This window comes from Myxine glutinosa, chromosome 1 (assembly GCF_964187855.1).
Source record: "Myxine glutinosa chromosome 1, kmMyxGlut1.1, whole genome shotgun sequence".
In the NCBI taxonomy this organism is placed as follows: domain Eukaryota; kingdom Metazoa; phylum Chordata; class Myxini; order Myxiniformes; family Myxinidae; genus Myxine; species Myxine glutinosa.
In genome coordinates, this window is record NC_136261.1 from 241,663,272 (window position 1) to 241,675,880 (window position 12,609).

At 45.0% G+C, this 12,609-nt stretch overlaps 1 protein-coding gene across 1 annotated transcript in view; it reads right to left on the reverse strand.

Annotated features, from left to right (window-relative positions):
• Window positions 1-12,206, reverse strand: part of TXNDC16 (thioredoxin domain containing 16) — a 169,982-nt gene extending 157,776 nt beyond the window's left edge. The window contains exons 1-5 of the mRNA XM_068129220.2: window positions 12,202-12,206; window positions 11,868-11,922; window positions 11,758-11,821; window positions 11,605-11,667; window positions 11,300-11,491 (exon numbers count right to left, since the gene is read on the reverse strand). Coding sequence (XP_067985321.2) covers window positions 11,300-11,491; window positions 11,605-11,667; window positions 11,758-11,821; window positions 11,868-11,922; window positions 12,202-12,206 — 379 coding nt within the window. The remainder of the gene's footprint in view (window positions 1-11,299; window positions 11,492-11,604; window positions 11,668-11,757; window positions 11,822-11,867; window positions 11,923-12,201) is intronic.
• Window positions 12,207-12,609: the final 403 nt, after the last annotated feature.

Sequence of the window (12,609 nt, forward strand, 5' to 3'; positions counted from 1 at the left end):
TCTTTCCTGATGACAGGCTTTATAGCATTTAATCTGGTATGCAAAGGTCTGCCAAAAAACATGTTTGCAGCACTCTCTCCAAATTGTGCCATGTGGACAATTCCAGAATGATAGCGGGAAGCTAAATTTGTTTAAACTAGCAACGGTACCCACCCTACGGGCGGGGCTTCAATTGGGAGGCCCAAATCAAAAGGCAAAATATCAGAAATTGAAGGCTTTTTCTATTTTAAACGATTCATATAAACATCCGTTAAATCATATCACACGCAAATCATCAAAAACTAAACAGTATTTGTTGAATTTCAATAAAAGCCACATCACTGTTCATATCGGTAAATATTATTCCATCGTGTTTGGAAAAACTGGAAAATTGGAAAAAAAATTGCAAAAACAATATAGCCTATTTTACTCCAGGAGGTCCCAGGATTACCCACCCAAAATATCGTTGCGATCGGTTCAGCCGTTTTTGCGGTACCTGGGAACGGACGGTCTGACGGACATTTGGTGAATTATAGTAAGACTAGGGCATGCCCGTACTATATATATATCTAAAATTATATCCCCCCCCTCTATTTACATGGAATGGTTTGGTCCATTCGCAAAGCCAAAGGCAAAGCGAACGGCTTGCGAGTACGGTGACAATCCCCCCCCTCTATTTACATCAAATGGTTTGGTCCATTCGCAACGACCACAGAACCCCCCCCCTCTATTTACATGAAATGGTTTGGTCCATTCGCAACGCCAAAGCGAACGGCGAACGGCTTGCGAGTACAGTGACAATCCCCCCCCTCTATTTACATGAAATGGTTTGGTTCATTCGCAACGACCACAGAACCCCCCCCCCCCCCCTCTATTTACATGAAATGGTTTGGTCCATTCGCAACGCCAAAGCGAACGGCGAACGGCTAAATCGCCATAGCTCGCTAACTACTTGTCCGATTAATATGAAACCTTGAAAAGGCACATCCTCGGGTCCCCAGCAATATACCTGGCAAGTTTAAAGTATATCGGACCCGTGGTTGTCGAGAAACAGCGGTCACAGACAAACACACACACAGACACACAGACACACACACACACACACACAGAGATTGCTGGAATTATAGTAAGATGGTACACTCCTCTACCCTCCCATAATGACAAACTTGTTTGAAAGTTTGGATTTAAAAAAAAAGCGATACAATGGCTGAAGAAGTGTTGACCAATGCAGGAAGAAGCGTTGATTAATAATTCACCAACCCAAAGGAGTGATGTTGTGAAATGTCTTTTGGCCATGGTGCTTCTGCAATCGCCTGCACTTTGTGATATGTCTCGTGCAATCCTTTAGCGGAAATTTCATGTGCACAGTAGGTCAGCTTTTCTTTGAGGAACCAATATTGGTCTTGGTTTATATAAAGGTTGCGCTTCTTTAGCCTTTGTAAAAAAAGTTCCAGAATATGGAAGTGTTCTTTGTCTGAATCTTCAGTAATGATTGTATTATCAATGAGACATTGGGCCTTCGGTATTCCTGCCAATATCTGATCCATAGTGTGCTGCCACACCACAGGGGGGTGATGCCATTCCAAACACCAGCCTGTTGTATGGGTACAGGCACCTTTGTGTATTTAATGATCGGTACTTATTTGAATGTTTCACTTCCATTTGAAGATAAGATTGGCACAAATAAACTTTGAGAACATTTTCCCTCCAGCCAATACAACCAGTATATCTTCCACACATGGCACTGGCTAATGGATCCAACCAATATTAGAAATGTATTGGCACCATGAAATCCCCATGAAGTCTAATAACTGCATTGTGCTTCATAATAGTAACTAATAGTGAAGCCCATTCAATAGCGACTAATATCCCACCTTGGAAATAATTCTTGCCTGTGCCGGCCATTGAAACTCAGACTCTGTTTTCCAAAACAGCGCATATGGAGTTGGCCCTTCAAACTGAACCTTGCTTTGGTGCCTTTCAATATACCAATTTCATCCTTAAAGATTTCAAAATACTGTTTGAGTGAACGATTCAATTTGGCATCAGTCCACTCAGAAATGGCTAAGTTGATAAATACCAACTTGAGAGCCTAACAAACAAGCTTGATCTTCCACAACCAGTCACTTCCGAACAAGACTCATCCACTTTTAGTGTGGTATGAGGTGTCATGAAAAACAGCTCCCGTGCGATTTGCGTGCTAAAATTGATTTTTTTGCTTTGTTGGATTGATTTTAGGTCAATTTATTCGAAAATAATGGGGTTCAAATTTTCCGACCCCTGGACCCCCTTTTAAAGGGTGTTTGGTTTCCAGTGACCCCCGGGACTGACCATGCGACTTTCTCCCCTAACAACTGAGAGATTTTATCGATCTCGGGGTCGTTAGAGAGGTTTTCGATGACGCTAAATCCATTTATGATACTTTCGAAGCGACCGGAAGTGGCGATCCCCGACTTCCGGTTAGGTTCCATGCCAAGGTCAAGGTCATTTCGAAGGTTGCGATAAAACCTGGTCATATAGTACCACTCTCTGAGGGTTTTCATGCACGAGAAGACGGCTGAAGCAGTTATTTTTGCGATCAGACTGGCCAGTCACAAATAAATCTACGTTTTAAAGCCATTCTTAGTCAAATTTAGAAAATATTTACCGAAATAGCAAAAGTCTTACAAATGATATAAATACAGAACTATGTGTGTTTAGCTTGTTTAATGTCACAAAATGTTTTTGTTTACACAAGTATGTAATAATGTAACACAATTCCTCTAAATTCTCAAGATAACACATCCGAGAATCATGCAAGATAATTTTGATAATTAAATAGCTTTTAAACTAAAATTACTGGACGGATTATTCGTCAAAATCTTCGCTAACTATATCATTTCTTACCAAATGTACACAATTATCGACACAAGTAGTTAAGAAATGTAACACAATTCCTCTAAATTCTCAAGATAACACATCCGAGAATCATGCAAACTAAACTACTGGACGGATTATTCGTCAACGTCTTCGCTATGTATATCATTTCTGACCAAATTTACACAGTTATCGACATAACATTTACATAGAGGAGTGCATGGAAGACCGTTCTTCCAACAACTGCATCTGCCTTTGCAGCTTGATTTACATTTACATTTCGTAAGCTCAATCACAGCTTTTGGGGCAGGGAGGTTGAGACATCCCACCGGAACATATAGACCTTTCTTTACAGTCCATCCATTTTGTTCAATAGAAGGCAGAGTCGGGCAGTTTGTAGTATATGATTTATCCCGCATGGCGATGTAATTTGCGCGATGGATGTGGGGCAATAACGCAGCGTGAGTAGGAGGTAACATCTCTCCCTCTAAGTTTTTTGACCGAAATAGTTCCCCATCTAAGCGCCGGTAGGGTTGTAGGACCGGTCGAGCAGTATACGCGACAGACAAACTTCTCCAAATCCTTGACCTGAGAGGGCAGTTCACCATTCGTCAGCGTGGTCGGGATAGGACCCTCACCAAGCTCCCGGAAGCAGCTGATGGCAGGATCATCTTCATCAAGCTTCATGTAGGCACCAACCCAGGTCTTCTTGGTGATTCCCATGAATTTCCCACCCCAGTCAGCGCCAGAGAAATTATGGAGTCCAATCAGTCCTTGACATTTCCGAAGACCTATTACTCCAACTCGGTCCACCACATCAATTTCGCGGTACTTCGTTCCCTTACCAGTTAAAAACTTCAGACGAGCTTGAGCTCCAAGACGACCACAAGAGACCAGGTCCAGGAGAAGCGTGAGGACGTCTGTGTCGGGTGACTAAACACATATGTATCTCTCAGCACTTTCAGCGATAGAAGCCAAGACTTGATGAGGTATCAGTGTATCAGCTTCTTCGTGTGAATGATCTTCTTCACAATTGTGACCCTTGATCTTGGTGTTGTACACGACGACTAGTTTGAAGGTATTGTTACCGGAGAAGTGTTCCAACAAACCCTGAGCGAACATAGAAGTCAGTTTACTCTTAGAACTTGATGCAGACAGAATCTCCTTTAGAGACATTGTGAGCTTCATATCTGGGTGGATGGCATATTCTGTGGAGGTCTTACTTCTCTTCTGGCGCGTCTTGTTCTTCAGAGTTTGACCCAGATAACGATCAAATACCACTCGAGCCTCATTGTAGCCTGTCATCATGTACTCAATCCGCTTGATAAATGCGTCTTGGAGGTCCGATAGCTTTCGCATTATCGTTGTTTTCTTCATACTCTGAACCACAGCCATGGCGTCAATGACAAGAACTCGCGATGGATCATCCGCCGGAGATATATCGAGAAGAGGAGGCGATTGAAGTGGTTGCCCCTTCGGCCCTTCAACGGCATGCATCAGACTGGCCTTGTCCGTCGGAATGTACAGAGACCCATCAACAGCGCAAAGGGAGCGGGGTAGCACTGACATCTCATACTCTCCGATTGTCTCCTAGTTTTGGCACCAGCTGAGGCCGGCTTCTTTGGATGATAAGAAATCTGCCGAGCAGTTCACGATCTTCACGCAACTTGATGACTTTATCACCAAGGCGAACTTTAGTTTTCTCCATCAAGTTCGAAAAGGTTTTTAGCTTGTTTCTTCATTGGGTCCCAAACCGAAAGTGTTGATGTGGGCAGTAATCTGTCTTGAACGAAATCGTTAAAACATTTCTGTCCCTTCCCTGCAAATCGCAAGATATATCGTCTTTCGCATCTTCTGGAACAAGGGCTGAAGACACCAGGCTCTTCAAAGCAGGCTTTACTGTAAACGGATTACCCGCGCAATTTAACTCGATGGAGTGACGGATCTTCAGAGCGTTTTCTCTCGATCTCGCTGCAACTTGTCCCGAAAGCTGGTAATGTTCACTTCGCTCAGTAGATTTAGAGGCTTGAGGGAAACTGTTGAGATACTGCTTCACTATACGAGCGAGGTGAGGTGTGGTAGTAAGAAGTCGGTCTAGGGCAGCTTCGTATTGGCTCAATCCAACCATCCCGCCGTGACGCTTCAACCCTTTGATCTCTTGCTCCAGGGCCTGGTCGGTGAAAAGATGAGTGAAGGGAACTTCTGATTTTGCCACAACGAAGTCTCCTGATTTCAGGGCCTCCCACGTAACTGTATCATCCTTTTCCAGAGCATTCATTTGTGCAAGATGGACTGGCATTAGGCGAGCATAATTCAGGAGATCGCTCGCGAAGAAATACTTGATGAGGTTCTCTAAGGCAGCCAAGTAACCTTCCCAGTCAGCTGAACGGCAGGCACCTATGAGATGCAAAAGACTTTCCACTTGCTCGAGGTACTGGTTGAGAAATTGAGCGAGCTCGCCGATGTTGTCATCTTCTTTCTCATGGGGATTTTCTGAGTACGAGGACCGGATGTCATTGTAGATATCAACCATGTCTTCGCTACGGTCGTGGAGAGCTTTCTTGAGAGCAACGCATTGGTCACGAAGTGGTTCAGGTGGATGATCAGAGAAAATGGCGTCAAACTTCATCATCATGATCGCCAGGCTAGTCGTGATGTGGTACTCAACTCATCGCTTGTATGCCTTGCCACCATAGACCCCACGAAGACCTGCAGAAGTGTATGTGCCGCTTTCAATCGCACACGTGTCAATGCCACTTCCGTCGATTGTTTTGCCAAGAGCGTGCAGGGCAGCAAACGCAATATGCAGAACGCCCGCTCGGAGAATCCAGTTGGTGTTATTCACTGACTGCTGAATCTTGAGGGCGCGGCTGTAAAGATCAAGATCGAGCGTTATGAGGGTTCTTCTCTCAGGACCAACCACAAAAGCAGATATGCCCTGAGTCAACATCAGAACAGTATAGAGGGTCGAGTAATCCGTTGGAGAAGTCTTGAATAGCGGAGCGATCACTTCTGTGTTAGTCGGGCTCAGACTCTGACAGGAGCGTGATAACAGAAGAGATTTAGTAGCACCCCATGTTGGCATAACTTCTTCCTTACCTTTAAGGATTCGTTTTGTCACTGAAAGAATAGGATCGTCGGAATATCTGGGGTTTTGACCTGCGGTCTGACCTTGCAGTTCTTCAGTCTCTTGCTGCTCTATATTCTCCACACGTTGGTCATTTAGCTTTTCACCACCTCTGTCATCAGTACCGTAGTAGTTGGCAAGCGCCCAGGTGTGAGTGAAGTCTTTGGTGGAAATCTTACTCCTCCGCTTTTCTAAATGGTAGACCTCAAATCGAATTGGTTTAGGTTTAATGATTGGCTCTTGCAGGTACCTGACTTCGAATGTGAGTGGTGCCGGTGCGAGAAGTTTCTCTGGGATGACAAGTGGTTGGTTGATGGGCTCGCCATCTTCTGCTCGCTGGTTGATCACGATCACTGTGCCATGGAATGTGTTCTGTCCAGTCGGTGTGTCTTCTAAGAGGTCGATGTTATCAACAGCGAACCAGATGTTCAATCCCTTCTTGATGAAATCAGGCAGACAAAATCCACCAGCCTCCTTCATTCACTGAAGAACGCCTTGCTCTATGCACTTTTCGAGATCAAGGAGCCTCTGGTAGTCGCTCCCAATGTAAACTTCTGATAGGTTATTGACGAGGTTTTTGTCACGAACTCTGGAATGAATGGTGAGCAGCAAGCTTATTGAGAGGGGCGTCTGGGCAGTTTGCTGAAAGATTTCGTTTTGTTTTGGCTGATGCTTTACCTGGCGATTGGTTCGAGTATTCTGGACGAGAAACTGGCAAGTAACATCAACAGTTTTGTCCACTTGTGCATTGCGCATTTCAGAAACTTTGAGAACATGACGGCCAAATAGGAGATGAGTGAGGAAGAACTGGAGAAGTGGAGGATTCTCAAAGTCTTCAAACATTCCCCTGATGACCAGCTTCGATGCTGCATTATCTCTTCCCTTAGAATGTTTGCCTGGTTCTTCAAGTTGCCAACTGTGTCGTCGTTATCGAGCTGTGCAGACCTCAGTTGCATGGCCTTCCTAACCGCCAGTGAAATAACGAGGTTGTCGGGCTCATTTTTGCGTAGTGATTGGACGAACTGGATATTCGGAAGCCGTTCAGTAATGAGCTTTTTCAAATGCTTGCGGTAGTTGGTTGTCTGATTGATCTCTACATTATACCTCTTCAAAATGGACAAATATGCACCATTCACTTCAGCCATGTTCAGAGTAAGATCGTCCGCAGTAAGAGTATTTTGGACGGAGAGAAGCAACTGTTCATCACATAGAGAGCCAATAAGCTGGGTATTACTACGATCTTTTCGCGTTAAAGTGCGCTGCGCGTATCGTAAACATTTCCTATGATAGTATTTTTCAAGAGCAGAGGCATCCCCAGCGTCTTCTAACTCGGACACGCAAGTTCTGATGCGGTCATCCTGAGTCTTGAGCTTTATCTCGAGGAAGTTTTCACCCATCTTGTCAGAGTAAACGCGATGGAGAGGTTCTGATATGTTATTAGAACAAAAGCTACATGATGAGAACAGACACACCTTTTCCTTCGGGATGGTTTTTGTTCTTTTAGGTCGGGTAGAGTCAGCCACACTGGAAGGTCGTCCAGGCCCACGCGCAGGGCATGCAGGAGAATCAAACCGGACTCGTTTAACCCTTAGCCGTTCAATCATGCTTGTGTTGACGATGGGTTTTCGACATTCGCTATGATACTGTACTGATTTCCGTTCAGATTCACCTAAGCTAGCTAACCGATCTGTAAGTCACTTAATATCACCCTGACCCAAAGACAGTCGCTCGTTAGCACAATAAATAAGTTCGCCAATCATATCAGGATTGTTTATCAGTCTCTTCTTTGATGTAGCTCCCTCATTGCAGATGATGCACACGCTGTTCTTCTCAGACATGACCTCTAGATGGTTTTGTACTAGTCTCTGTCAGCCTTCTTTCTGAAAAACAAACAAAAAAAAGCCTTGAGCATTTTACCAATATTTTTTTGTCCTTATCTCGTGACAGGGCATCTAGATCGCAAAAATAACTGCACCAAACGTCTTCCTGTGCCTGAAAACCATAAAAAAGAGGTATTACATGCCTAAGTTTATTGCTACAATTGAAATGACCTTGACCTTAGCATCTTTGGTGAACGGAAATCTGGGATCGCCACTTCCGGTCGCTTCGAAAGTATCATAAATGGATTTAGCATCATCGAAAACCTCTCTAACGACCCCGAGATCGATAAAATCTCTCAGTTGTTAGGGGAGAAAGTCGCATGGTCAGTCCCGGGGGTCAATGGAAACAAAACACCCCATAAAAGGGGGTCCGGGGTCGGAAAATATGAACCCCATTATTTTTCAATATTTTGACCTCGAATTAATCAAACAATGCAAAAAAATCAATTTTAGCACGCAAATCGCACGGGATTACACTTCATACCACACTATTTGGGGTGAATCATGATCTTTATCTCTGTTTGTCAAAGTGGAATCTGGATTCAGAATAAGCATCCACCACTCCCCACTCACTCAATGATTCAGCCCCTCCCTTCATGCATCCCTCCTCACCCCACCCTCTCAATGTTTTCCCTTCGCACCACCCTCTCAAACGTTCCCCCACATGCCACACACTCAAACCTTCACCAGTACCCACATGCACAAACCTTCTCCAGCATCCCACCCTCTCAAATATTCCCCCACACCCTCAAACATTTTCCCGCACCTTACACACCTAAACCTACACCCACAACCCCCCCACCCTCCCCTCCGACGCCCCAGAGCCTCATATTACCCCTGCAAAGCCTCCCCTCACCCATCCTCAACCCTACCAACACCTTCTTCTCCCTATCTCTAACTACGTGGACATCAAACATAATCCTTCCTCCCACAAGACGTTCGTAATTCCTTAATGTTTCTAACCAGGACTTTGTTGTCTCCTCATATTTGATAGGCATGAACCATGCCCCGGCGGCGGTGTTGCACTTTACATCAATAACAATTTTCTCATTTCTTACTGATCTTACATGACCCATTCCCCAGGTGTACCTGTGGCTGCGACTTCCCCTCCGCTCCCGCCTCTTGTACATCTGTGTATTGTACTATCCTCCTAAAAGTGATGACTCTATCGACATTTCTCTCATGTCGGGTGAGGAATGAAGGGTGAGGGAGAGGCTGGGAGGATGTGGGGAGATGGGAGGAGGCAATATGAGGGGCGGGATGAGGGGGAAGCTGAGAGTAGCAGGACGAATGGGAAGCTGAGAGGAGGCAGGACAAGGGGAAAGCCAAGAGGGGGGCGGGATGAGGGAGAGGGGAGGCTTTGAGGAGCTGCCGGTGCGAGGAGGAAGCTTGAAGATCATTGGCTTAAGGGGTAGTTTGTTGAGGGTGGGATGAGGGGGAAGCTTGGAGATGATGGGTGAGGAGAGATGCACAAAGAGGACACATAAAGTGGAGGGATGCTGAGTATAAATAGGTGGTCAAGCAGAGAAAGAGAGAGAGAGAGAGGGAAAAAGGAGAGCTAGTCATCTCTTGCTTTGCTGTGTAAAGTGCCATGCTGATGCGTTCCTGTGTCACTTGCGTTTTATGTTTTATGCAAATGCAAGTTTGGACTACATTTGCCTGGCAGTTGGACATTGGTCATTTGAATAATTGGCGTTTTTTAAATGACTCAAAGCAAACAACAATTTCATTTTTTTTTTTTTTTTTTTTTTTTTTTTGGTATACAGAGTCGACGCTCGTGAAAGAGCTAACATTTATCAAACAAACAAATCAAACAAACAAGCAAACAAAGTATCTAAAAAGGGGAGCAGTCGACAAGATGGGGAGAGAAGGGGAGGAAGCACATAAACAACATTTGAGAGCAGGGACATCGGGAGATGTGTGGGAGGGAGAGGGCCTGGAGGGAGGCAGGGTAGGTATAAAATGCAAGGACACCAAAGACTTCCAGGAAAGAAGACAAAAGTCACCTCAAAAAAGTGTATTTGGGGTGAAATTAGCGGGGGTAGAAAAGATCAAGGTTTTGGATTGGGGAAGATAAGAGATGGTGGTGAACAGCCGTTTTAGAGACCTGGAGGGAGGAGTGGGATTGAAGAGAGTGAGGGAGTTTGTTCCAGAGGCGGGAGAAAAGAGGAGTGAAGGAGTGAAGGTGAGCAGAGAGTCTTGATTTTGGCAGTTTAACCATAAGAGGGTTGCAGGCAGATCTTGTGAGACCTGCAGGAATATTTGGGGGACAGAGCCCAGAGAGAGCTGGGGGAGCAAGGCCAGAGAGGAGTCGGTAGATTACGGAAAGACCACCAACCTGCCTGCGGTGAGTAAGTGAAAGGCCCTCGGAGATAGCGTCATCGCGGGAGATTCCAATGATTCTGAACGCTTTGGTTTCAACAGCATGAAGACGAGCTAGGTGTGAGGCAGGAGCACCAGTCCAGAGGGGAGAGCAGTATTCCATTGAGCTGCGGATGAAAGCCTTGTATGTGGTGAGGAGCTCAGGTGTGCCAAGGAAGGACTTCGCATGACGGAGGATGCCCAGTCGGTTACTGGCTTTGGAGGCCAGCTTGGAAATGTGGTTTTCTCAGGAAAGATCATGGCAGATAGTGAGACCCAAAAGCTTGAGTGACAGAACTTCTTGGAGAGGATTTTTCAGAAAGTAGATGGGAGGGTTGTCCAGTCGGTCTTTTCGGAGAGACATCGTAAGAGTGTGAGATTTGTCAGGATTGAAAGACATGTTCCACTTGTTTGCCCAGTCTGTGATTTTGTCCAGGTCTGCAGAGAGTGAGGAGGCTGCAGACTGCCGATCTGAGGGATGAGGAATGGAGCGGCAGAGAGTGGAGTCATCAGCAAAGAGATAGAGAGGATTTTCAAGAGAGTCAGAGAGATCATTGATGAAGACCAGAAAAAGCACAGGGCGCAGAACACTGCCTTGGGGAACTCCAGCCTGAACAGGAAGAGGAGATGAGAGAAACCCATTCAGGGCCACACGTTGACTACGACGAGAGAGAAAGTCCGCCAGCCATGCGTGGAGATTTCCATGGATACCAAAGGAGGAGAGTTTGGTGAGCAGAGCGGGGTGCCAGACCGTATCGAAGGCACGTGATATGTCGAGGGAGACAGCTCTAATTTCCTGTTTGTATATCAATAAGATTATCATAAATACTAGGCATGAATCATCATTTTATCAAATTGCATGGTAAAACGTAAAAATGAAACAGAATAAAAATGAACCAATAATTTAATCAAAATGCATCCAGGTGCATTACACTTTTAAAACATTAAGGTGACTGACTATACCATCTCTTTCAACAAGTTATTTACTCAATAAAGAACAAAGCAAAGTCTTAAAATCTCAAAGCAACCACAACTGGTCATTCCCTCACAAACCATATTTTCAAAAAAACCAAAATGAAAGTGGCATTCCACATACCTTTATGCCTTAAGTGCACCAGAAAGCTGTGAGGTGATCCAATCATTTGGGAGAATGAATCTGGCGTGAGCTCAGGCAATGAAGAAGAATAGATCCCAGAGCCAATGCAACAGCATAGTAGCACAAGGAACAATGACACCACTTTGCTTATGGAGATCCATCCAGGAATCACAGCTCCCAGCACCATTATTTCTGGAGAAATATAGAATGGGCACCAACAGCAGAAAAATGGATGCTTGTTGCAGCACACCAACAAAGTTAGAGCAAAGGTAACTATAAAAATGTACCAATGTGATAATAGGTACCTGAAGCATTACAAAGTTGGCTTCCCTTCCATGTTATGAATGAACTAGAGGGGCTGATCGGTGCTGCCAGTGTAGGTGTGCTTTTCCCGGCAGGGGTTTTGGGACATGTTGGACATTGAAAAGCTATGGAGTTATTGGCCTCATAGTGGTTACCTTTTGCCTGTGGACTGCGGCAGCACTGCCTGACTGCACATCCTAATATACACTTTATAGTGGCCTCAAAACAGACGACAAAGCCATAGCACAATAGCTTAAAAACTTGCCAAGATGCTAAAGGACCAACACTCAAAAATTGGGGCCTCTAGTTGCAACATTCGGCTGTGATAGAGTAACATACAAATGCACAAGCGAACACACAAATAAACACACCAACAAACACTTGAAAATATTAGATTGAAAATATTGTCGCTGGCTCTCTTCATCTCTGGCTTTCGTTAGTTGTCGGAACAGGGACAACTGCTCTCGGGAGACGTGGATGCCACCTCACAATCTCTTGCCTCCACTGAATTAATCCTGCATCCATCATTCCTGTTCCTGAGCTGCACCATCACCCTGCAAACCACTCATTACGCCATAGGGAAGTCCTCACCTGCTTACCCCATTGTTTCTTAAGAGTGGTATGTGGCACCAGGTGGGGTTAGGATTGTTATTTATTCATCCTTGTAGATATGTTTACGTGTCACCACTTCCATCATTGTGTCTGTCCTCTCGCATGGTTTGTTCCGATTTGCACGTCCCAACCAATTTTCTCCCCCGTACTCATTATGAATAAACTTTTATAATGGTAAAAAGCATTTTCCATCCATATGCCTCCTGTGCATGCTGCCGTCAAAATTCGGTTCATTTGGGGTGACCTTGGAGAATGGTAAAGTTGTAGATTAATTACACTGAACACAGTAGTTAGAGACCTTTGGACCATTCGTGGGATAAAATATCCTGGCATAGACGGCCCGTGTTAACAGAGGCTGTCTGACCCGACATCTGGTATCAGGAATGGGATTCATC